This window comes from Rhinolophus hipposideros (assembly GCF_964194185.1).
Source record: "Rhinolophus hipposideros genome assembly, chromosome: 4".
In the NCBI taxonomy this organism is placed as follows: Eukaryota; Metazoa; Chordata; class Mammalia; order Chiroptera; family Rhinolophidae; genus Rhinolophus; species Rhinolophus hipposideros.
In genome coordinates, this window is record NC_138050.1 from 103,084,382 (window position 1) to 103,108,555 (window position 24,174).

Here is a 24,174-nt window from a genome sequence, read left to right on the forward strand (position 1 = left end):
CCCTGCTAATGTCATTCGATTGCACAGATACTCCCAAACCAAATCGTTGGACCATCTGACAGTACCTTTCTGCCAGAATGGTTGTGAAATTTTACCTGGGAAGAATATATATATGGTAAAACTAAAGAGTAATATGATTTTTAAGCTATTAGGGTTTCTTTTGTCACTACTTTAACCGTTGTCATCTTGAGAAACCAAACCCTTGCTTGCATCAGCAGTGTGGCCATTGTTAAATATGTTTTTGCACCAAATCTTGCAGATTCAGAGCCTGTGGTTCAAAGTTTTTATTTCATGAGTCAATTTTAGGTTCAGTTAATCATATTAATTTGGAATGAATTTTAATAATTATGGATTGTAATCAAGATGGGTAATACTAGATTTGATGAAAACGAAAGTATAAACTAAAGAGAGTCATTTTCTTTGGTGCCTAATACCCTAACGATTCAAAAGAATCTCTAGAAAGGTTTTCGTAGAAATGGTTAATTTGTATAGTCTCAGGAATTTAATGAAGTTTTATAATGACTTTAAATCCTGTATGATTACGATCAGAGCTTTATCCAAGAGTATAAAATAAAACCTGTTAAGGTAGATTTTCATAATTAGTCATAAGATGATTAAGGCCATATGCCATTTCTGTTATTTGAGATGAGTTGAACGTGATGGCCACGTGGAGGCCTTTTCCTTTCTAACTTTGTATTCAGCAAGAGCATTGAACTTGGTGAATGTAAAACTTCATGACCCTCGAGTACAAACTACAGAGATAGCAGATGTATCGTGCTGTCTGTACAAAGTGTTAATATTTATCTTTGTTCGCTCTCCTGTGAGTATTACTAGAATATTGTAGAATATTCCTGCCCTGTGAATACTGCCGGTGAAACGCTTATAACTTTATTTATATGTCTTCCAATGTAAGACCTAGAGGCTGGGACCGTTGAGGTGCTGCTCGGGTGGTTTGTGTTCCGAACTTGCCTTTAGGTGGCGATGCGGCTCAGTCCTTCAGGCCCTGGCAGGCTGTACTGCAGACTAGAGCTTGCCTTTTCCTAACCTTCCACTAGTCTGAATAGGTTGCGTTCAGATAACAGAATTTAAAAGACTTTTTTTCATTACCATAGTATGCAGAAAAAGCAGGGAATGCAAAAGTGCAGAAGTAACTTTACAGATTTATGAGGAATTAGTAAATGCGTTCTTGACTTCTATCTCTAACCTAAAATAATAATAATAAAAAAACAGACCTGAATTTTGGTGGTTGTGTACTTCACGTGAGAACTTCAGAGGCTTAGGATTTTTATAGTGACTGAGAAGAAAATAGTTGAAAATGGGCACATTTCTCTTGTGTAAGTTAACTTTATTATTATTACAAGGTGAACGAGACAAGTATCTGTAAGTGGCTGGGAACTTGTAGTGACCGTTTGTGAACTTCTTTCTGCTGTTTCATGATTAACTCTTTTGACTGCAAGTAACTGAGGTAGAACCATACCAGCTAATTGTGTCACCTACATGTCTGATGAACTTCCAGTACTGGAGACAGAGACTCGAAGACATTGAAAATCTTGCACACCTTTATTTTAAAAAGTGATTATGTGAGAGGTATAATGTGTTTTAAAACTGTGTAAATCCATAGCGTTCTTGATTTTTATGGCTTGTTTTTATTGTTACAGTCAGAGATTAGAAATAAGAGCACAAGTGGCTGATGCTTTCTTATCGAAGTTCCAGCTGACTTCTGATGAAATGAGTCTTCTCCGGGGTACAAGAGAAGGACCCATTACTGAGGTGTCTTGCTTTTTTAATGATCATTTAAAGCGTAGCAGTTACAGATAATATAAATAAGTTATTTTAAGGCTTTATTTTTCCATCTAAAAAAAAGTTTGAGTTGAAATTATCTTTACATTTGGAAATTAAGATGTAAATTTTAAGTTATCTTAATTTGTTTTATTTTTTCAAAGTAATGCATTTTTTTTTTTAAAGAATAAGACTGGGTCTTATATTAATTTTTGCTCCAAAAGACGCATTAGAACTGATGGTCCAGCTAGGTCTTATTTTTGGGGAAACACAGTATATAAAACATCTCAAAATGCTAAACAACAGGGAAAGATTTTATTTCTTGTTTTTCCTGGAAAGACATCCAGTTTTTCCAGAAAGGAATCTTTCATTCTCCTAACTGGGAGGAGTTCTAATCCTACACCTGGTGTCATCATCCTGGGATCTGAGGGCAGGAGGGGATCGTGAAGTGGGGGTGGGAGTCTCACTGAGTGCCTCTTGATAGGTGTCACTGTTGTCTTACTGTCTAGGCTGGAATGGAGCCAGTCACCTATGTGTAGGGAGTTACTCAGGTGACGGAACTGGTAGGGAAATAGCACGTTTTTCTTCATGTAGTGATCGTTAGATTTGCATTTCTCTCTCACTAAAACCATGCACTTCCTAAGGGCAGGGATTTTTGTCTTTATAAGTTTTCTATATCTGGCAGCTAGCACACTATTTGGCATATAGTAGATATTGAATTAATATATGTTTTAAAATGTGGAAACTATGTTACACTTTATGTGAAAATTCAGAGGCAGTTGAGATCAGTGGAGGAAGGATTAAAATAGGTGAAATAATTTGTTTTTCCTTTGTAGTGATATTTCAATTTAGAGTAATGTAGTTTTACCTGAAAACATGGACATTTTAAAGTTGCCTTTTTCATTTTAAAGGATTTTTTCAAGGCATTGGGGAGAGTAAAACAGATTCATAACGACGTCAAAGTTCTCTTGCGCACAAACCAACAAACAGCAGGGTAAGTAACCTTTTCAATTCATAATTACATCACCTCTTATGTTTCCAAAATTTCAAAAACATTCTAGGTTCTTTTTGAAACTGTCTGACATTTTGTGAAATAGGAGTTTACTCTTTATGTAAGGATGGAGTTAGATCCTGATGTGTTTAGACCAAAACAGCAATTGGGTCACTAAATGACATTATTAAATTTGATGGCTGTTTAATTATAAAAAATTGAAAAATTATTCCATAAGTAATGTAAAAAGCAAAAATGATGTAACCAAATCATTCTGTAATTAAACGAAATAATTAGGGGCTTAGATGTAGCTGTTGGCTAAAAGTTCAAATTATAAGAAATCTGTAAATTTGTTTTTAGTTTAGAAATTATGGAACAGATGGCCTTGCTTCAAGAAACAGCTTATGAAAGACTTTATCGATGGGCTCAGAGTAAGTGATTTCTTTCGTGTGGTCTGGATTCGTGAATATCAGTGCTAGAACTAGTTTTTATTTCACTTGACCTGAATTTGATATTCTATTTTGATTTTAGTTAACAGAATTTTTAAAAAAGAAAACTTGCCATTTGAACATATTGCCTTTGTGTCATGAACATCTACCATCAGTCAAGCAATATGGTGTTAAGGATGGGAATAAAAAAATAAAGTCAATATTTCTAGATGGCTCTATCTAGTCTAGATAGATGACTTTAAAGTTGATTAGACATCTCTTGTTACTTACATAACCATATTATAAATAGTGAATTTATTTTCTATTTCTGGTGTAACAAATCGCCACAAATGTAACAGCTTAGCACAACACGAATTTATTAATATTATTCTGTAGTGCTGTAGGTCAGAACTCAGACGGTATTCTGACCACAACAAAATGAATGTGTCGGCCCACGGCTGCGTTCATTTCTGGACCCTGAGGAGTAATGTTTCCTCGCTCGTTCAGTGTGCTGGCCTCATCCTTTAGTTCCCTGAGTCTGTAGGGCGGAGGTCTGAGTGTCCTTGCTGGCTGTCACTGAGGGCTTTCCCCATTTCTCCAGGCTGCTTGCGTTCCTTGGCATGTGGCCTCTTCCTCCACCTTTAAACCCTATAGAGGAGATGGAGTCAGTTTCTCACTTTGAATCTTTCCTGCCTCTCCTTCTGTCTGGATGTCTGATTCTCTCCAGCCTCTTCCACTGTCAAGTCCTGTGTGATTACCCTGGGCCCACTTAGGCGACCTGGGAAAAGCGCCCTGTCTCAGGGTCTGTCACCTGAATTCCCTCTGCAGAGTGTCCTTGCTGTGTAAGGTAACCTATCCGCAGGCTCCAGGGATTAGGGAAACTTTGGAGGGCCATTATTTCGCCACCAGAAATCGTTTCTTTGTTTTAGTTTCATTTTTAAATGTTTCCGTAGGTTCACAAAACTGCCGATTAAAACCAAGGAAGACAGTTATGACAGCAGGAATGGAACAGGGACACAGATGTTTTCCTAAGTGCTCCCAACTGACTATTGGAAGGAGTTGGGATTACATTCCATTAACCAGTAACAGCTGTACTACATACTGTGAAAACCTGGTTATCTGGTTCAAGCGATTTACTCTTGATGTCCCAAACGTGTTTCTCTTCCTGCCTCTCTTGTTGGCTGTTTACTCCTTTTGGGAGCGCTGTCTGGCTTTCTGTCTTTATGTCCAAGTCCCAGCTCAGTCTCCAAAGCCGAACGTATGTTCTGCATCTTCCTGGAACTCTCCACAACGACATTCAGTCACAGTGACTTTCCCCCGTGTCTGCACACTAACTGGTGGCAATATTTATTTGGCATTCAGTAATTTACTACTCTGTTATACTTTTCGTATATGTCGGTGCTCTCCAGTTAGATTTCTTTCGCAAAGTAAGGACATTGCCTCAGATCTCCATGTGCTTCCATGACATCTAACATGGTGGTTCCCAGCTGTGGGCTGACGCTCAGGGACCCGACGACATCTCCAGTTTCATACACACACATGCTTTTCTCAGCACAGCTGAAACGGTGATAGTGTGAGGTCCTCATACACCAAGAGGTTGGAAATTTCTGAACAAGCCCCAAGTTCTTTGAACATAGTGAACTAGTGAACACTAAATAAGTATTTTATGGATAGAATAGTGAAAAAAAATTTTTGGTGTAGAGATTTTTAAACGTTTAAAATCTAAAATTATAATCTTATTACTATACATAAGTTATCCATATAAATATTTTAAGTAAACTGCTTAGCAATGGCTCCCCAGGGAAGGGACTTGTAATATACTTTAGCCCTCCTCCCCTCTCACCTTGAATACTAACCACTATGTGTATAGCAGATAGTGAATATCTGTCTATCAACTGGGTTTTTCCTAGAAATATAGTGTTGTGTTTTTTGTTTTGTTTTGTTTTGTTTTTTATAATAATGAAATGCAAGTTTGGGATGTACCAGACAGCATATGTGGTCATTTAAAGTCATATAAATACTTAAGCTTAAATTTTTAGTTTAGTTGACTGCATAAACTAGCTTCTGATTGGCGTGTTCTCTAGGTTTTTCCAAGCATATTTTCATCGATGTTTGCTATAGAATTTAGACTGTGGGTCTACGGTGGACATAATAAACACCTGATTTTAATTTCACAAGGGGCATGATTTCATTATTTCTCAGGTGAATGCAGAGCGTTGACGCAAGAATCATGCGACATATCTCCAGTGTTAACCCAAGCAGTGGAAGCCCTGCAGGACAGACCTGTCTTATACAAGTTGGTGACTTATTCCTAATTTTAAAAAAAAGCCTACTTTTTCTTTGATAATTTATATTAACTTTCTTTATTATCAAATTCATATGCAGTGGTTTGATGTTTATAATAACTTATGGTGATATTTTCATCTCATGTGTATCAATGCTACTGTGTTTCCCTGAAAATAAGACCTACTCTGAAAATAAGCCCCAGTTAAGATCGTTAGCCAGACGAATGCAATTAGTACGTTATGATGATATTCCTGAAGAAGATGACATGACTGTATTTGAATAAATGTAGATTGTTGTACATGAAAAAAGCCCTAATGGAGCAAAAATTAATATAAGACCCGGTCTTATTTTCGGGGAAACATGGTAGCATCTCTTACTCGCATATTATATGCTACAGAATGCAATATGGAAGGGAAACCAAGGTTTCCGCGTGTCTAGACTACCGCTTACATTTATTTGGAGGGGAGGGGCTTCTCCCCAATCTGTCCTCTTGCTAACTACCTTGGAATTGTAGGTAAAACTCCTATAGCAACCCTACCCTGGAGAGAAGGTCAACTAGAGGACTGAGAAATATAATTACCCAGAGATAAAAAAAAGAAATATTTAAATGAGGATTCTATGAATAGGATTCAAGAAAAGAGAGGATCCAGGGCTTTGATCTTGTAAGTTACGCAGCCAAGAGATGTGTGATAATGTTTTGGACAAGAACCTATGCATTATTAACTTGTTTGGTGTATTTTTTATTATTCCGTATTTTAATGTTATTATTTTATTTTTTCATACAAAATAGAAGGAAATACTTGTTCTATTTTTAATGCCTGGAATAGTATGAAAATAGGGAGATCAGGAAAAGCATCGGGCACTGAGTCATGCTCTGAACCGTGCCTTTGGATGCTAGGAATATTTTTAGGGAATTCCCCCATTACTCTGCTTTCTGGTTGGAACATTACTTAGTGAAGTAGGGTTCTAGAACACACATGCTGTGACAGCTGTGTAAAAATAACATTCCAGTGCCTCTTACCAAGCACCTACTATGTGTTAAGCAGAGTCCTGAGAACTAGAGACACAATATCGATAAAACAACTTGTCCTCAAGTTGTTTTATTTTATGGAACCAGATACAGACACGTCCATTTTAGTGAGCATATGAAGTGCTGTTCTAGAGGCCGTGGCTTAGGTGCGCTGTGGCTAAAGTATTCTATGGTAGGGGAGCGGGGTGAGCATCGGCCAAGTTTCCTCTGGGAAGTGGATAAAGTGAGTTCTGAAGGTTGCATAGGCGGTTTCAAGGAACAGAGGGAGGAGAGAATATTCCAGGCTGAGGGACCAGCAGCAGCAAAGATGTGGCTTGAGAAAGAACCTGCACCTTAGAGCAGTTGATTGCAAATGCTTGCAGTGGCCACCAGATGGCACTCTGTGAACTTAAGTAATGTATACGTTGTTTCCGTGTGTAAATGTCATGCACAAGAGAAATGTCAGTCACTGAAGCCTTTGGGGAAAGTTGCAAATTCAGTTTTTGTTAGATGGCATATAATTGGCATGCTACTGCATTAACTTTTGATAAATCAAGTGTAGAAATTGCTTGAAAAAGAAATTATAAGTGGAAATCAAAAATTGATGTTGTCTTCTTTCCTTTGGTAAACCTTCAGAATATAAATTATACAAGAATGTAGTAATACATACAATACTCGGTTTTTTTTCAATCCTTCATGTATTTGTTGAGTTTCTTCTTTTTTTAAACAAAATTCTGCATTTTTATAAAACTTGATAAAAGTTTTATACAGTCACCGGAAGTACACAGTTATCAACAACGCGCACCCTTCGCTTGGCATCTCCAGCACCTGCAGCTCTCTGTGCCTGGTCTGTTTGGGCTCCTCCATTTTCTGCAGGGGGATCCCATCCTTGCCAGCACCAGCTTCCCCCGCCCTCTGGTGCCTTCTCTCCTTGCTTTGCATGCCCTCTCAGGCTTGGCTCTGGTTTTGCATGGGCAGGGTTACCACATGACTGTGTGATCGTCTCTGTGGTTTGTTCTTCACCCTGCCTTTGTCTCCATTAGTGTCTTACCTTAGAAAGTGCATGAATAGTTTGATACAACCATTGGGAAGAAAAACAGCTATTTGTCACATGACTTGTTTTTCCAGGTATACCTTAGATGAATTTGGAACAGCCAGAAGAAGCACGGTTGTCCGTGGATTTATTGATGCGCTGACAAGAGGGGGCCCAGGGGGTACGCCTAGACCCATCGAAATGCACTCCCATGACCCTCTGAGGTATAGTAATCGGGCAGGGTTGGACTATTGGGTGTTTCCCGGAGAGAAATCTTGACTAACATTTCATTGTCCATTAGATATGTAGGAGATATGCTGGCTTGGCTCCATCAAGCTACTGCTTCTGAAAAGGAACATTTGGAAGCTCTCCTCAAGCATGTAACCACACAAGGTAGGTCCTCCGGTTGTTACTGCTGAAACCTAAGGGCTTCTCTGTCTCACTGTCTTCTTCACGCCTCCACGGTACAATGCCCATGCAAATTCATCTTTCTCTTGTTTCCCCCTTGGCTGCTAATAAACGTTCTTCTCCATCACTTTCATCCTGTCCCACAACTGTGCACTTTGATAGTGGAGGCTGATGACCTTTGTATCAAGCCTGGCCTCCTCGGCTTCACTTCTGAGGCATTTCTGGGGTGCCTCAGCAGACGGTATCTCAGGTCTCCCTTGCCACAGCACTTTAAAGGCAGAAGGTGGGGTTGTTTTCATTTCATCTGAGAGTAAACAGGCCGAGCGACTTGCTTACAGACATTAAACAACTCATTCATTTAGGTAATTGTTCAAAGAACTTTACAACAGCCACATGAGAGGGAAGAAAGGAAACTCCCACCCCCTTTTTACATTCTCATGTGGCTGTTGTCAAGTTTTTTGAACAATTACCTATGTACTAAATGTATTTAAAATTTTGGTCTTGCTTTCAAGGAAGAAAAATTACTGTTTTTGAGTCGCTGATGTCTTTTGTGCACAGAATTTAAAATCTCCTTTGTTGTGACTATCTTAAAATGAGCGTTATAGAAGGGGTTAACAGGTAGTTAAGATGTTCTGGTTTGGTGGGAAGTGAAGTGAATTATTGTGACTGGTATCACTTCTCTTGCACAGCATGGCCCCACATCATTCTGGGTTAGCACGTGATCTGCAGGAGTGGCCTGTGTACAAATTGGCGGGACTAGCCCTCATTCTTAACTCTTTGATATTGAAATTCTACCAACATATCTGTTAGACTGGCACAAAGTCTGCACTTTCTTCAAGTTTTCTGTTATTCTAATCATCCAGTTTAAGAGAATGTGTTTCTTAAAAGATGTTTCATAAAGTTTATATGAGAGGTAACATTAAAAGGCAGGAAGAAAATAGATTGGAGTTAAACGAAATAGGTTATTCTGTGGGAGTGGCTTAATTCTTCTAAGCCTCGGTTTCACCATCTATAAAAATGAAGGTGATTATAAATGAAGTCCCCAGTACAGAGCTTGACAAATAGTCGGTATTTAGTAAATGTCCATTTTTCGTGAGATTGCAAGGTGTGGTTTCCATCTTTATACCCTCAGCTTATGTCTGCATCTGCCTAGAATAAGATGTTACCATAGTACAACACATGTTAATACATCTTCACATCACTTCCTTCAATAAATGTATTTTATAGTCTTTTTTTTTCTGTGACTCCTATTTACATTTTCTCACCAAGTAATCTTCACTTTATTAATCAACAGTCAAATGAATTAACAGGATTCTAGACTCAGATATTAACATCATTAGTAATGCCCTAGAAGATACTGAACTTAATAAAATATTATTAAGGTTATTTTAAATGTTTGTTATTAGAGCCCTCAATCACATGTATTATTATTGTTGTTAGTCGTGTGAACGTCTGTGAAGCGAAGCGTAATATGGACAAAGTTTTTCAGTTATGTTGTGATTAATTATAGGTGTTGAAGAAAATATTCAAGAAGTTGTTGGGCATATCACTGAGGGTGTGTGCAGGCCTCTAAAGGTAAAATAGTTTGTATTTATATATTTATATGGTATCTGGTTAAATTCTGCCTTATGCTTAAGAGTTTAAACACACAGATAACAGCTTGAATTAAAGCTATCATTTTTGTCAAATTAACACATTAGTGTTGCTACAAGATAATAAGATACATTTTAAAATAATCATTATCAGTTTTCTCTCTAAGAAGGAAAATTTGAAATATTCTCAGTTTGCATATGTTGATTTATTTTTTTTACCTATTATTTTTCCCACAGTAATTTGTTAATTAGTTGAGAAAGTCTATTAATTGAAATAACTAGTCTTTATTGCTTCAAGTATAGTAAATTTTTGTTATAACATTAAATGATAGCTCCAGGGAGACAATCATATGTATGTGTTACCAGTGCTATTTGTAGTACGGGAAACAGAATTTGAAGTCAAATTTGTGTGAGAATTCCCACTTAGCCGCTTCATTGTGTTCATGTGTTCAAATTGCTTAACTCTTCTGCACGTTAATTTGCTCACGTTAAACCTATATATAAAACTACCACTACCAAGGGCTGTCGGGATTAACGGAGAAAATTGCAGTGGTACCTTGGTTTTGGAACATCTCCGTTGATGAACATTTTGGTTTCTGAACACCATAAACCCAGAAGTAAATGCTTCGGTTTTCGAACATGACTCAGAAGTTGAACATGTTACGCAGCTTCTGCTGAGTGCAAGATCCTGAGGCCTAACTGTTGGCTGTTTTCGAACGTTTCAGAGCTCGTGGATTACATTCGAAAACCGAGGTACCACTGTATAGCTGAAGCACATAGTTCCTGGTGTCTGCTGGGCTTGCAACACGTGCGGTTTTTCTTTATTGATATTCCCAGAATGCTTTGCAATTGTTGGTTTACTTTTCCTTATTGACCGACTTCACTATACTATATAGAAATTGAAATCCACAAGTTTTATAATTTATTATTACCAAGAACTAAATTTTAAAACTAATTTTTTTGTTTGTTCCTCAGATTTTCTTTAGTCTTTTGTTCCATGCAAGGAAATTTCACACCTTGTGATAGTTTTAGTTATTACTATTATAAATATTATTACCACTTGCCTATTTATTACTATAACTTGATCATCTTAAGGCTCAGTTGCATATTCAGTAAATAAATAGCCAACTATTTTGAAATTATTTTACTTATTTCTCCCAAATGAAAAATTTACTTCCATAGTTTGGTTTTCAGACATTTATACTCATAGAAATATTCCTTGTTTTGTACTCTAGCAGTTACTGGATAGATAAAAGAAGAAAAGGGAGAATAAAAATAAGTTTCCTTTTTATATTTTTCATACATTTTGGTAATTACATATATTTAAATGAAACTCCTAGTCATTTTGGTGAATAAATTTTATCTGCCTTACTTTTTTTTCTCCCCTCTCTTTATTTATGGTATTATGTTCCCTGTTATAGCTTTTCTTTTTAAGTAAATTGTATAAAACATAATTCTAGGATCGTAGGAATTGGATTGGAATGGGCCTTAGATTTTCCTGTTCTGGTTGGAGTAACAAATATTATGTTAAAAATGTTTAAAATAACATCCATTGGATATATAAAGAAATTACATGCTGCAGTCTGCTGTTGTTTTACAATGTATTTAGACATTCTCATTTGATTTTCTTTAAGTTTATATGCCCGGAAAGGTGTTTATAAGAATTGTGGGCCATTATTGTGACTCCTTGGGAAATTTTAACGTAAGATAGCAAAAGGTGAAGAAGAAACGTCTTCTAAGTAAGCAAGCAAAGATGTTTTTATTGTAAAATGAACAAAAAGCTCTTTAGTTTCTGAAGTGACAGAAACCTGAAATCTTTCCATATGATAGTAACATTTATTGCATATTCCAGAGTATATTTAACAGGTAGTAGATACACATCAGATTAGTGTGGCAGTGACGTCTTATCTCATCCAACAGCTCCTGCCTTCCTATGAGTACTCATAGATGATGTTTAGTCATTTTAAGAATTTTCTTTCTTTATTACCTCATTTAGATAACTAATATTCTCACGATATAGTTGTTAGCTGAAGAAAAAAAGCTTTCCTATTTTCTTTTGCAATTAAAATTTGGAATGTTTTTCTTAGTGATCCATTTGCTTTTACATTCCATTAATGTAAATGTTTTTCTTTCTAATTGATAAGCAGCTAAACTTTTCATAATGGCATAAGATAATAGATGTTTTGGCTAAATTTCTGTTCTGTCTTTTTACTCTATATGATTTAATTTTTTTAGGGCAGAGGAGATTTTGAAGTTTTAGAAGCATAAACAAAAGGTTGTAATGGTAGTGGGAGATATCCTTGTAAAACTACATTTGTTTAACTCTACTCCATGTTTAACCTTTTCTTTGAGTTAATAAAGGGAAATTTCACAAGTAGTAGACTACATATTTGTAAATGTATGCATGAACATATGATCTCTAAAGTCATTTCTAGTTTTAAAAATCATTGCTCTAAATTTAAAATTACATAGGAATAAAATTACATATTTTGCAGAGGGGTCATCAACATCAAGCCTATGACTGTACAGGTATCTTTACTCCAAGGTTGTAGCTAAAAACATCAGAATTAATATAATGAATCTTTGTTTTTCATGTCCATAGATCAAACGATCCTTCTTTTTAGGTGAATGTTCTAGATTGGTGAGATATTACCAGCCAGTATATGAATTTTCTCTCTTTTAATAACAACTTGAGTGTGTTATGTGCTGCTGAGCTCCCTAAATCATGGTGGGTTCTTTAAAAATAGGTGTATATACAAAGCTAGGTGGCCTGGGAAATACTCAGAGCTGAATGCCGCATTGTGTGGTACAGTCAGTACCTAGGGGTGCTGGTGTGTCCTTGGGGACAGTGTCACTCCTGAGCAGCCTTCTGTGATGGAAGGGAAAGGAGCGTTGTCATTATCCCTTGCTGTCCTCCCTTCTTCCCTCATCCCCGTGGCCATAAACACAATTTCTCCCTCTTTCTCTTGCTCGCTCACTCTTTTGATCTGACTCTCTCTGGCATGGGGTGGAGAGCCACTGTTGTCTTTTATCTGTTCCCGAGATTGTTGTCAGCTTGTCTGCTGCCCATTTTGCTGCTTTTCATTTCTGCTTTTATCATCTACGCCACTTGGAGCAGTCACGATTTATTAAGTGCTCATGAGGTGCCAGGACTGTCCTAGGCTCTTTATGTCTCAGCCGTTCTCCCGTCACTACTTCTGAGCTCCGCTAGTGACTTTTCTCCACTGCCATCAGCTGTGTGTGTGATTCCCACTTAGTATCATAGCTGCTGCCAGCACTTCCTTAGTCTCTCTTACCCATTTTACTTTCTCCTTTTGTTTCTCTTCTGTCCTGTAGTTTCTCCTACAGTTGTTGGCTTTTGCTGAAAATGGTTGGCCTTTTACATAACCTTCATAAGACAGTGTGGCAAACCAACCAATCTTGGTGTATCATGCATAAATCTCCTGATTTTTCACCCTTTCTCTGTTGTTTTCATGGAAGCTAAAAGGCCACTTTTCCTCAAAACCTTTGTGTGTGTGAAAAGAGGTGAAAGTTTTTTTTCTTTTTCTCCTCTTCCTTCCTCCCGCCCTTCCCTCTTTTTCTTTTTTTCTTTCCCTCCTCTCTTTTCCCGCTTTATTTCTCAAGGGAGTTGGAATGAAGAGTATTTTCTTGATGCTTGAAAATTCTGGAAGACAGGTTGCCAGATAGCTGAGATGGTGTTACAACTCTGCTAGGCAAGAGCTGTCTGTTTACAATTATGTGGGGACAGAGTCCCAGAGAGCAGTTTCCAGGCTCTCGAACTCACGTGGAAAGGTGCTGGCTCGGGTAGTAGATGGCCATCAGCTGTGACTAGTTGGCCATCAGTTGTAACGAGTTAGCCATTAGCCACTAATATAATTGCCGTGGCTACACTAGTGAGGTTGGTTGGTTGCCAGAGAAGCAGACGGCGGATTGCAGCTAGAAAATGTGGTTAGCAAGCGGATTGCATTGTGGATAGTGTGGCTCCTGCTTCCTGTGTCTCGCCCGGCCGCCAGCGAGAGTATAGCGGTTTGACTCCCCTATCTGTGGCTCCGTGGGTGTTCCTTTTTGGCCTCACCATATCCTGTGTCCTTATGTGGGGAGTGGGAGCTGAGACCCCACATTACACATTAATATTTTTTATATTTGGCCGTAATAATTACACTTTAGAAAACATCACTTTTTTAAATATATAAGTCACTATTGAGGCCTTGGATTTAGAAAGAAATTATAATACGAAAATTATGGTTTTTAATTCACATGCTGTCTGCGATCTATAATGTTGTGATAGCTGGACTAATACCTTATGGCAACGGATGAATCAGCTTCACAAACGTTTTAATGTAAAGGTCAGTTAATTTCTATAATTCAGAAATTTTTCTATGCTCACATATATACATTTTTAAAATCTTATTTTAGCACATCACACTTGTTGGTATTATGACATATTGCAAAATTGAAGTACGGAGAGACCTCAACTTTCAAAAGCATTTGTGAAACGTGTTGTGTGTGTATGTTCTGCCAGATGCTACAGAGATGTAAAAGAAGCAGAAAACACATTGTGTGTAGACTAGTTAGGAAATAAGACACAATATAAGCAGCAGCTTCAGATATGATACGTAAATGAGCACATATCAGTGGGGTTTACATCATACTCATTAATTAGGGACTATAAAGAGAGAGATCAGTGAGGGATCGAATTTAATTTAATTTAAACAAGATTCCTAGTAGTAGTTAATCTTGAGACAGATCAAGTTAATCTTGAACTTGATCTGATAATACCCTGGTAGTTTATAATTAGACAAATATGTTGGTGCTAATTTAAGATTTGTCTGCTTTCCTATTCTCTAATTAATAAAAAAAAACTGGGTATAATAGTTTAAAGATAAGAGTTCTTTCATTTTTTTTGAATATTTGGTGAGAGAGCAGCACATTTTCACTGAGAATCAGTTTTAGGGATGTAACAATTGCTTTGCAATTCAGTGCTGAATTAAATTTCATTATATAGTGGTGAAAAAACCTCAAAACAATTTCATCATTCTATTGATTATTTTTGGTCACAGCTGCCTTAAGCCAGTTCTGTAGGTATTAGATCATTTTTTTGGAGAGTATATCTGTGTTAAAATGTTCCTGTTGTTTTATCACTCACTATGATTTAATATTCAGAAGTTATTTAGAAGAAATTTTGTGATTTCTGTAATAGTAATATTTTATCATGTTTAATGCTATTTACAACACATGCTTAATAAAGAGAAGTTATGCTTTTAAGAAATGTTTAATATTTTTCTCACGTTTTTAATAGGTTCGAATTGAACAAGTAATAGTTGCTGAACCTGGGGCAGTTTTATTATATAAAATTTCTAACCTCCTTAAATTTTACCATCATACAATCAGGTAAGTGGAATGGTTAAATATGCTTGTTAAATCCTGTGTGGATCTCATTTCAGTTAGAACTCAGTGTAAGACTTTTAGTTGTCACTGTTTGCATGACTAAGTGTAACTGGTTGACCGCCCCCACATGAATGAACTGTGTGGATCATTGTATGCGTATTATATGTGCTATTCTTTGAGTCCATCCTTTCCTGTTGCCTTTCTTCTCCAAACATAGCTATATGAGATACACACACATGCACACACACAGCTTTTACAACAGTATGAGTCTACGATACAATAGGAATGCGTCAGTAAAAGAGATCCTTGGCACCTAAAGCAACTGTTACATTACACCGAGAACATGGCATAGTAAATGAACTGTCCTATTCTGAATATAAGTAACGTAAATTCTTTAACATTTAGTTTTCTATTAGTGAACAAAATAGAAGCGTAGCTTTATCTAGTCTAAATAAAAGCTACTTTACTGTCTCTAAATAAAAGCTATCTTATCTGATTAGGAACCACTTGTCTGATTTAAAATACAATTTTTGACTCTAAAATTTGTATTCATTTTCACTTTGCATGTATCTGTTGATGGTATACACTTGAGCTTTATTATAAATGTCACCATAAGACGATGTAATATGTGTAGTTGTGTTAAAACAATGTCCTTTCAAGCTTTATTTTTGATGATTTCCATATTAATCATTAAAAATGTTTTAAAAATTACTTTTTATCCAGCAGGACAGTATCAGGAACAGAAAGCCAATTGTTAAAATCCAAGAGAATTGTAACTAACAGATCCAGGAAAGGTGCAGGGATCACTAGTTTGCAAAACTAAAGAGACCATGGCAGTGGGGTTATGTATCTCCTAGTAGCTGAGAGTAACCACACCAAACTTCACAGCTAAGAGATGAATTCTATATCCTATCGGTAGATTTTCAAACAAAACTAACAAGCCACAAAACTGATCAGAGACAGGATTTGGCTTAGTCCTCTACAATTTAGATATAAATTTATTATCACTTGCCACAACTCAAGAGCAATACATTAGTTTCAATTGTAATGGTATAGACTTCCTAAAATAAGAGAATGAGACATACTTACAAAACACAATGGCTGAAAGCAGCTAACACATAACTAACGCTGTATTACGCAGTGATAATGGTGAAATGTTTAACTTACCTATTTAGTGATGCCCATAATTGTGCTGCATGGAATTTGTTATTTGAAGATAATGACAACTCAGTTTCTAATGTGGAGAATGCTAAGAATAAAATCGTTAGGATTCTGAACATGATAGTAGGTTTTTTAAACTCTGAGAATTATAATTTTTCTGTCTTTGAAGATGATAATTTCAAGGGTGATAATTGGATCTTTTGATACATTTTTTCATGTACTTTTTCTACTTGTTCACAAGTTTGCTCCTTTAGTCAATTAAAAAGTTAACTATAAATGTCAGACTTTTAGGTGCTAAGGAAACGGCAGTGAATAAGACAGTGCTTAAACTTACATTCTAATGGCAGAGACAAACAAGAATAAAGTAATTGTAGATAGTGTGACAAGGACATTGAGGAAAAATGAAGCAGGAGAAAAGCAGTAGAAAGTATAGGGAGTGACCGCATATATGTGTGCGACTGTTTTTGAAGGTCCCTTTGGTAGAGGTGATATTCAAACAGAGACCTGAATAAGGTGAAGGCGTTGGGATTGGAAAGGTCTTGGAGGAGAGCGTCCTGCCATAGGGCTACGTGGGCCCTGAGGCCGAGAAAAGCTTGCGTTACAGAGGACCAGGGGGAAGGCCAGTGGTTGGAGTGGGATGGATTAGAAGGAGTAGGAGAGGAAGTCACAGGAAGGCAGGGCCGATCCTGTAGGCATGCCTAAGCCATGGTGAGGATGTAGATTTTCTACTGAGTGGGTTGGGGAAGATGGGGGAGGGTTTTGAGTGACCTGAGCTGATTGATGACCAAGGTGACCAGCACCATGTGGATGATGTAATGTTACGGGGCGGAGGGGGACAAGGCAGGTCTTTAGGAAGCAGTTTGTGGTTCTGAACAGAGATGATGCGTTAGACTAGGGTGACAGTCTTGGAGCTGATGGAAACTAGTTGGTTCTGGAGGTATTATACGTGACAGCCAATGGGACTTACATATGGACGATACGGGGTAAGATGTGAGGAGTCAAGGATGAACTCTTGACTTTTGGTTTGAACAAGTAGGTGAATGGTATTGTCATTTGCTGGAGAGGAACAAGCTGATGGGAGTGGGTGTGTCATGAAGACGTCAGTTCACTTTGGGCCATGTTAGATTTGATGTACCTGTGAGCATACAGGAGCTGCTGGGTGAGCAGATCATACCGAGAAATCAAGGCTGAAACCATCAATGTGGTAGTTTGCAGGTGTAGTCGATAGTAGTGAAGCCAAGGTGAACTAGAGTACTTGTTGTAATTCACAGGTTATAGTTTACATAAAACTTTTTATTTAGATCTCGATCTTTCTAAAGAATTGTACTCAGTTGAAGAATTGGATTATTTTATCTGTTCTGCCTGAATCTGAAATATTCCTTTTTAGTGGCATTGTTGGAAATAGTGCAGCTACGTTGTTGACCACCATTGAAGAAATGCATTTGCTCAGCAAAAAGATATTCTTTAATAGCCTGAGTCTTCATGCGAGTAAATTAATGGACAAGGTATGTTTGAAAAATGCATCTCTGAAACTATGTGAATGTGTGTCTTTCACATTGTAAAATGTTGTGCTGTTTTTCCGCTGGTGATGATTTTTCCCACTCTACGGTGTTCTTTTGGGTTCCCCCTGTGAACAACAAAATTCGTTTGATGCTTGCTGGATCTAGTCTACAGTCTGTGTTTCTGGAACAGTGTAATGTTGGGTCATAATTGGACATAGGCTCTCAAGCCCTAGTTTCACTTCTAGTTTTCTAAAACCAAAAATTTGTAACTAAATCAGATTTACTATACAGATTAGAAAACTGGAACTCTTACTAAATGTTTTTTCCTACACAGTTTACTTATATTTCTACTCTCTGATGGTCCAGTTTTGTCCTTGTGAAATTTATGCACCTATGAGTTAAATACTATAAATATGAAAACAAATAAGATAACAAATCCCTGCCCCTCCCCTACATAAAACCAAATAAATTAACAACAAAAACCTGATTGAGTCCTATGAGAGCTAATATTTTAAATTAAGCGGTGTATTGTGGCAGGACTGAAAGGAATGGGTTTACAACGATCATACCCTTCTTTATTTTTGTTTTATTATTAAGGATTCAAGTTTTTAAAGGGTGCATCATGATCACCATGTTTTTTAAATGATACTACTATATCTAATAGCCTGGTTATATTAGGCACAGAGTTTGTAATATATTGTAGCACAGTCAGTAGTTATCCCATCTGGAGTCCCTGGTCAATTCTTATATTCCTAAACTCAGAGATGCCTTAATAGGAGTTTCCTTTCTGACCCCCAGTGAAAGGCAAGGCAATTGCAGTGTTACACTGTTTCTGTGACGTGTGTGGCTCATGGACCAGTCTCCAGAAAATCGCCAGGGGTCCTTGTTGAAACATAGATTCCTAGCCCCAAACCTATACATTGGACGCAAATCTTTGAGATTTGGGCCTGAGGCTGGGTGTTGATTCTCAATGATATTATAGCTGGGGAAATGCAAGTCTCTGGATTGCTTTTTTTCTTATGACTTGGCCAGAAAAACAAAACAGTAGACCGTTTCAAATCCATATGAAAATATAATTCTGTAATTCAAAGACCACTAAGTTTCTTTACAATTTTTTGAATTTTAGAAATACAAATTCTTTACTTCTAATTGTGGTATATTAATTCTGAGATAATCTAACAAAAAGCTCATTTTCTGTGCTGATTAATATAAAATAAGCTGTTGATAAATTAATTGATTTTCTAATGTGTCAGCTAATGCTTTATATCTTTTGTATGTATTATTTTATGGTGACCTGGCATTTGTATATACACATTAAAATTTAGTGGTAAAATAATAAGCAGCGTTTGATAAGCCGTACTTTATTGTAGGTTGAACTTCCACCGCCTGACCTTGGACCAAGTTCTGCATTAAATCAGACACTCACGTTGTTGCGTGAAGTTTTGGCATCTCATGATTCTTCAGTTGTACCGTTAGATGCCCGTCAAGCTGATTTTGTGCAGGTATGTTGGAAGTTTATTTTTAATGATTGCTTGTTGCTCCTTTGTTGTACATTCTGTTGAAATTCTGACATTTTCTGACCCATGGATTTTTCCTTCAAATATTAAACCACTTCTCTTTAATTTAAAAAGTATTTATTCAATGACGCTCCTTTTAAAAACTGTTAGGATTGTTATACCATTTAAGCATTTTCTTATGTACTTCTGTCAGTTAATCCCCTTCTGATTAGTTTGGCATTCATTCTGAAGTGCCATTAACCCAGTCCTGTATCACTGATTGGGAAGTACAGAAAAAATTTAATTTTATTTTTCATTTATAGGTTTTATCATGTGTCTTGGATCCTCTCCTCCAGATGTGTACTGTATCAGCCAGCAATTTAGGCACAGCTGACATGGCCACTTTCATGGTCAATTCCCTACATATGATGAAGACAACATTAGCTCTGTTTGAATTTACTGACAGACGTCTGGAAATGCTACAGTTTCAGGTTAATATTGCTGTAAAATGACTGCTCATTGTGTTGGAACCTTTTTCTGTATATGACCTCAGTTGCTGGCGTTATGACCTAATTCCTATAAATCCCTTGTTAAGTTGGCTGGGAGGCCACACATGTAAACAGACACATTCAGTGTTTTAGTTTTGTTTTGAGAAGTCAGAATATATAATGAATAAGACATTGTATTAAAACTGGCATGTGATGGTACAATTAAGCTTTTCTGATTAATCTTAATTATTCTGTATGCAGATTTCAGTTTCTGAATTGTGGATAATATGCTGTATTTTTCAAGCTGTGTAATTAGTGCAGAAGGCGTTACAGAGGACGGATATTTTAAACTATGTGTAAACCAGTGTTAGGCAAAACATTACAACTTGTTATACCAATCACTCTAGTCCTTAAACCAAATGATGTCACTGAAGAGGTTGCAAAATGACTGAAACAAAGCCTTTTATAAGTTTACCAGATGCTTGGGATCTGATTTTTGACATAGTGATTTTTGATAGATATAATTAAAAAACAAACAAAACAAAACTCTGAATGCTCTGTGATCACAAGTATGTAAACAGTTTGGCAGGGGCTATAGTCAAAATTCATTTGTAAAGTTTTGGGATTTTCTGAGGAATGAGTTTGATACATCTCAGTTGGTGATACTTTCTAAATCATTTTTTAAAAAGAAATATAATGAGGTATAATGAAGTTTCCTTTTTTGCATGACTTTGTTTTTTATAGAATAAAATTCTTTTCTTACTGTATGTATCACTAATTCAACTCCAGATTCTGCCATTTGTCTAAATCTAAATCTAAGATATCAGATATATCAGGTGTTTGTCAGTCTGTTTTATCACCAATTACCAGTGTTTTCTTAAATATTCCATGACATTTTTTGCATTTCAAGAGAACAGGCCCCCCGTAAGTGCTTGTTACGTCTGCACTTGGTCACGCTTGCCGATAGGCTGTTGGCCAGTGCTGCTTGTGTGGACCAGCCTGTCGTCAGCACACAGGGAGGATTGTACAGGATGTGGGCGCTGGAAGGCATGGGGTGTTAGGCCCACAGTAACTGGTCACCTCGTTGAGTAAAAGGGCCTTGTTTTCAGACCTTTGCTAGCAATCCTATTAATTTTCTTCCACTCTTACTAAGGTTCTTCTAGTGTTTCAAGTAAGAAGTCCAGGCTAGTCTGATTCTCTCTTGTTTGTGGCAACCTATTCTGTCACCTAGACTCTTCTAAGGATTTTCCTTTGCGTTCAGAGAGTTCCTCAGTCTATTTTTTGGTATGTCTCTTTTGCCACTGTTTCCATCTTGGACTTTTCAGAGCCATTTCAGTCGGAAGATTCAACCTTTTCTTTTGCTCAGTAAAGTTTTCTGTTGTCTTTAATTAATTATTACATCTCCGTTACTTTTTATAGTCTGAAGCTCCTGTCCTTCGTTAGCTTTAACTTCTGAATCTATCTTCTAATTTCTTTTAAATCTCTTCACTTTAATCTGTTTCTCTGATGTTTATTTGTTCTATTTTTCTTCCATTTTTTTTTCAGATGCTAATTTAGTCCTTATTAGTAACTCTTCCATTAAATGTTTACATTTGCACATCTTGGTTTTCTTTGATTTCCAGTAAGTCAGGACTTGAATTGTACTGTCCTAGGCATTCACTTAAAAATAATAAAGTATTCTATGTTTTCCAATACCTCAGTGTTACCTCAGGAAAAGACACCTGTTCTGATTATTCAGATGGGTTTCCTCTCAGAACCACCTGACCTCTTTTAAATCAGGTGTAAGTTGTTTAGGGGGAGGGGCTCAGCTACTGGTGTTCCTTGGACACCACATTCCCGCTAGTCGGGTCTTCTTAGTTCCTGAACCTGAAATCTGGCCAGCCTTCTGCTGGTCCTCCACTCTTCCCTGGTTGTCTCAGACCTGCCTTCTCCTCAGGAGCACTTAGCCTCAGCCCCAGCGGCCTTTACTTCAGGCCGTTCCAGGCGGCAGGTTTGATTGGCCGAGTCAGCCCAGCAAATTGGGAGCATGAGGGAGGGAGGAGGTCAGGGCTGTCAGGCTGACTTCCCAGAAGTGGTCCTACGTGTTCTGTTTCACACTGTTGTTGTCGTTAGTGGTGTTGTTTGTGTTGTGCTTCTTACCAGCTTTTAAAAGAGCTGAGAAGCAACTCAGATTTTTGACCAGTGGCTGATCCTGGAATCCTCTTTGGTTATCATCTTTGAAAGTAAGACCTTTTCTCCCTTTTGTGGAAGGACTTCTCTTTAGGGAAAGGAAGCAGCCTGTGCCCTGTGGTTGGGCCTCATAGCCACTGTAAGGAAAACCCCATGAGGAGGAAGCAAGATGCCAGGCAATCTACTTCTGCTCTTATCAGCCTTATTCCTCTCTTAAAATATTTTCTTTCTGTTGTGTTTTATTTTAGGTCGAAGCACACTTGGACACACTTATAAATGAGCAAGCCTCTTATGTTTTAACTAGAGCAGGCTTGAGTTATATCTATAACACTGTACAGCAACATAAACCTGAACAGGTGAGCACGTGCATGTTCCCAAATAGAGAAACACACGAGTAAAGTGTGGTTAGAGCTAGGCTCTGGTGTGAATCTTGGCTCTGCCACCTAATAACTGTTTTTCACTGGGAAAGGGACTTACCTCTCTATGTCCCCGTGTGTAGACTGGGGGTAATGTGTGTGTCACAGGGTTGTTCTAACAATGAGTGAGATAATACTTACACAGTTCTTAGATGGTTACCTGGGGTATAGTGCAGTGCCCCAAAATATGAAGCGTCCTTGTTACTACAGACGGTTTGGGTTAAAAGTAATGCACATAGATCAACTTAGTATTATGTAGAAAGGATATTCATCCTGGAAAGCTTTTGAGCCCTATAGCTCTAACAGTTGATTGAATGCATACATTACTGTATAAATAGCAGTCATACCCTTTTTAATTTAGCAGATCATGGTCTATTACTTGGGAAAGGTAAATAGGTGTAAAGACAACATATGATCTTGATAAGTTATAGAACTCCAGTAGAAATAGCTAAGGGATTGGTGGGTACCCTAGAAAACCATGGAAAAAAATCTTTCTTTAAAAAGCAAAGAACTCTTTTGAATGGTATTAACATGAATATAGCCCAGGAACTCTTAAATGAAACTCGCGAAAATCACAAGTTGTACAGTTTTTGTTTTGATAAAGTAGTAACACATTTCTACCAGGAGGAAGAGTTTTCGCTTTTAATACTATCTAAAAATGTCAAAGTTTAACCCTTAAGCCTCCATGTCTCACTGCCATTTTCTGCGCTTCATTGCCTTCTTTTTCTAAATCTGAAATACGCTGGTACTTACATTGTAGATATACTTACGCGTTCCCAACCTGTCCAGTAGTATAGCGCCTTCATGGGCCTTACACAAAAACAAACAGCTCAAAAAGAGGCTGAAGGGCTGACACTTGAGTTCTTTGGAAATAAGCTACATTTCCAAATTTGGGCAGTCCACTAATGGACCGTATTCCATAGATGAACTGAAACGCATGGCACATTTTTAACCTCTTGGTTTTGCCTTTTTCTGTTTGTTTTTCAGGGTTCTTTAGCTAATCTGCCCAACCTAGATTCTGTGGCACTGAAGGCTGCAATGGTAAGTGCATGACAAAGCATTTCAATTTAGATTATGTGTGGAACGTTTTTCTTTTTCCTGTATGATCATTTTGTCCTGGGTGACATTTTTATCTCTCTTTTTTTTTTAAATTAGTCTCAGGTGCACAAAGTAATTTTAGCCATTTATCATTTATATCCCTCACACTGTGTCAACGCCCCTCCCCCATCCATTCGCCGTCTGATATCATACGACATTTTTATCTCTTGATGTGCTGTATTCCCATCGGGTCCAGTAATTATGATTGCACATATGTTACTGTAAGTTAGGCGGTCTGACCGAGACATACCCTGTAGTACTATTCCACCATGCCCTGGTAGTCTCATCATTCCTGCGTAGGCTTTCTTCATTTTCGGTGACCTAATGGAGAAACAGGGATGACAGACACGAAGAAGTGGGCTATAGATCGTTCCAGACTTCCTACCTACTGTCCGTGATCCCTAGCGTACAGTGCTTGACTTCTTCCTGGGATGATACCTGGGATTGGATTCGAGTCTTAAAATAACACGTTACTCTTGAGTGTCAGGCTCACCCGAACCTGCTTATTGTCACTCTTTTCAAGTGAAGACCTTGCTTGCACACCCCTTTTTGCATGTGCACCCCTGTTTGTAGCTGTTTCCATGTTTTAAGTATGTACTTCGCGTGTGTGTCTCATCAGTTGGATGCCACTCCATTAGCCCTCATAGGAACAGTCCCCTTAGGAAGCCTTATAGTAATAACACCAGTAATAATAATTGCAGCAATGAATAGTAACCCCCGTTCACATTCATTGAGCGCGCTGAGCGGTTCTCGAGTTAACTCTTTAATCTTTCTAGCAACCCCATTCAACCCCGTACTTTGCTCTAGCCTGGTGTTTAAATAATCACATACACTCACAGCCACAGTGGTTTGACAGTAATAAATAGTTCTCTTAGATGACTCTCTCAATGTCAGGGCTTCCCTCTCTGTCACCTTCCAGAGCTAAACTTA

The 24,174-nt window shown here is 37.6% G+C and overlaps 1 protein-coding gene across 2 annotated transcripts in view; it reads left to right on the forward strand.

The window, feature by feature from the left end:
- Positions 1-24,174, forward strand: part of COG6 (component of oligomeric golgi complex 6) — a 64,219-nt gene that overhangs the window by 24,131 nt on the left and 15,914 nt on the right. For both annotated transcript variants that reach the window (XM_081046080.1, XM_081046081.1), the window contains 13 exons: positions 1,659-1,770; positions 2,691-2,773; positions 3,131-3,201; positions 5,401-5,494; positions 7,622-7,750; positions 7,828-7,919; positions 9,445-9,509; positions 14,826-14,917; positions 17,463-17,580; positions 18,948-19,079; positions 19,397-19,564; positions 21,979-22,086; positions 23,134-23,187. In XM_081046080.1, coding sequence (XP_080902206.1) covers positions 1,659-1,770; positions 2,691-2,773; positions 3,131-3,201; positions 5,401-5,494; positions 7,622-7,750; positions 7,828-7,919; positions 9,445-9,509; positions 14,826-14,917; positions 17,463-17,580; positions 18,948-19,079; positions 19,397-19,564; positions 21,979-22,086; positions 23,134-23,187 — 1,318 coding nt within the window. The remainder of the gene's footprint in view (positions 1-1,658; positions 1,771-2,690; positions 2,774-3,130; positions 3,202-5,400; positions 5,495-7,621; positions 7,751-7,827; positions 7,920-9,444; positions 9,510-14,825; positions 14,918-17,462; positions 17,581-18,947; positions 19,080-19,396; positions 19,565-21,978; positions 22,087-23,133; positions 23,188-24,174) is intronic.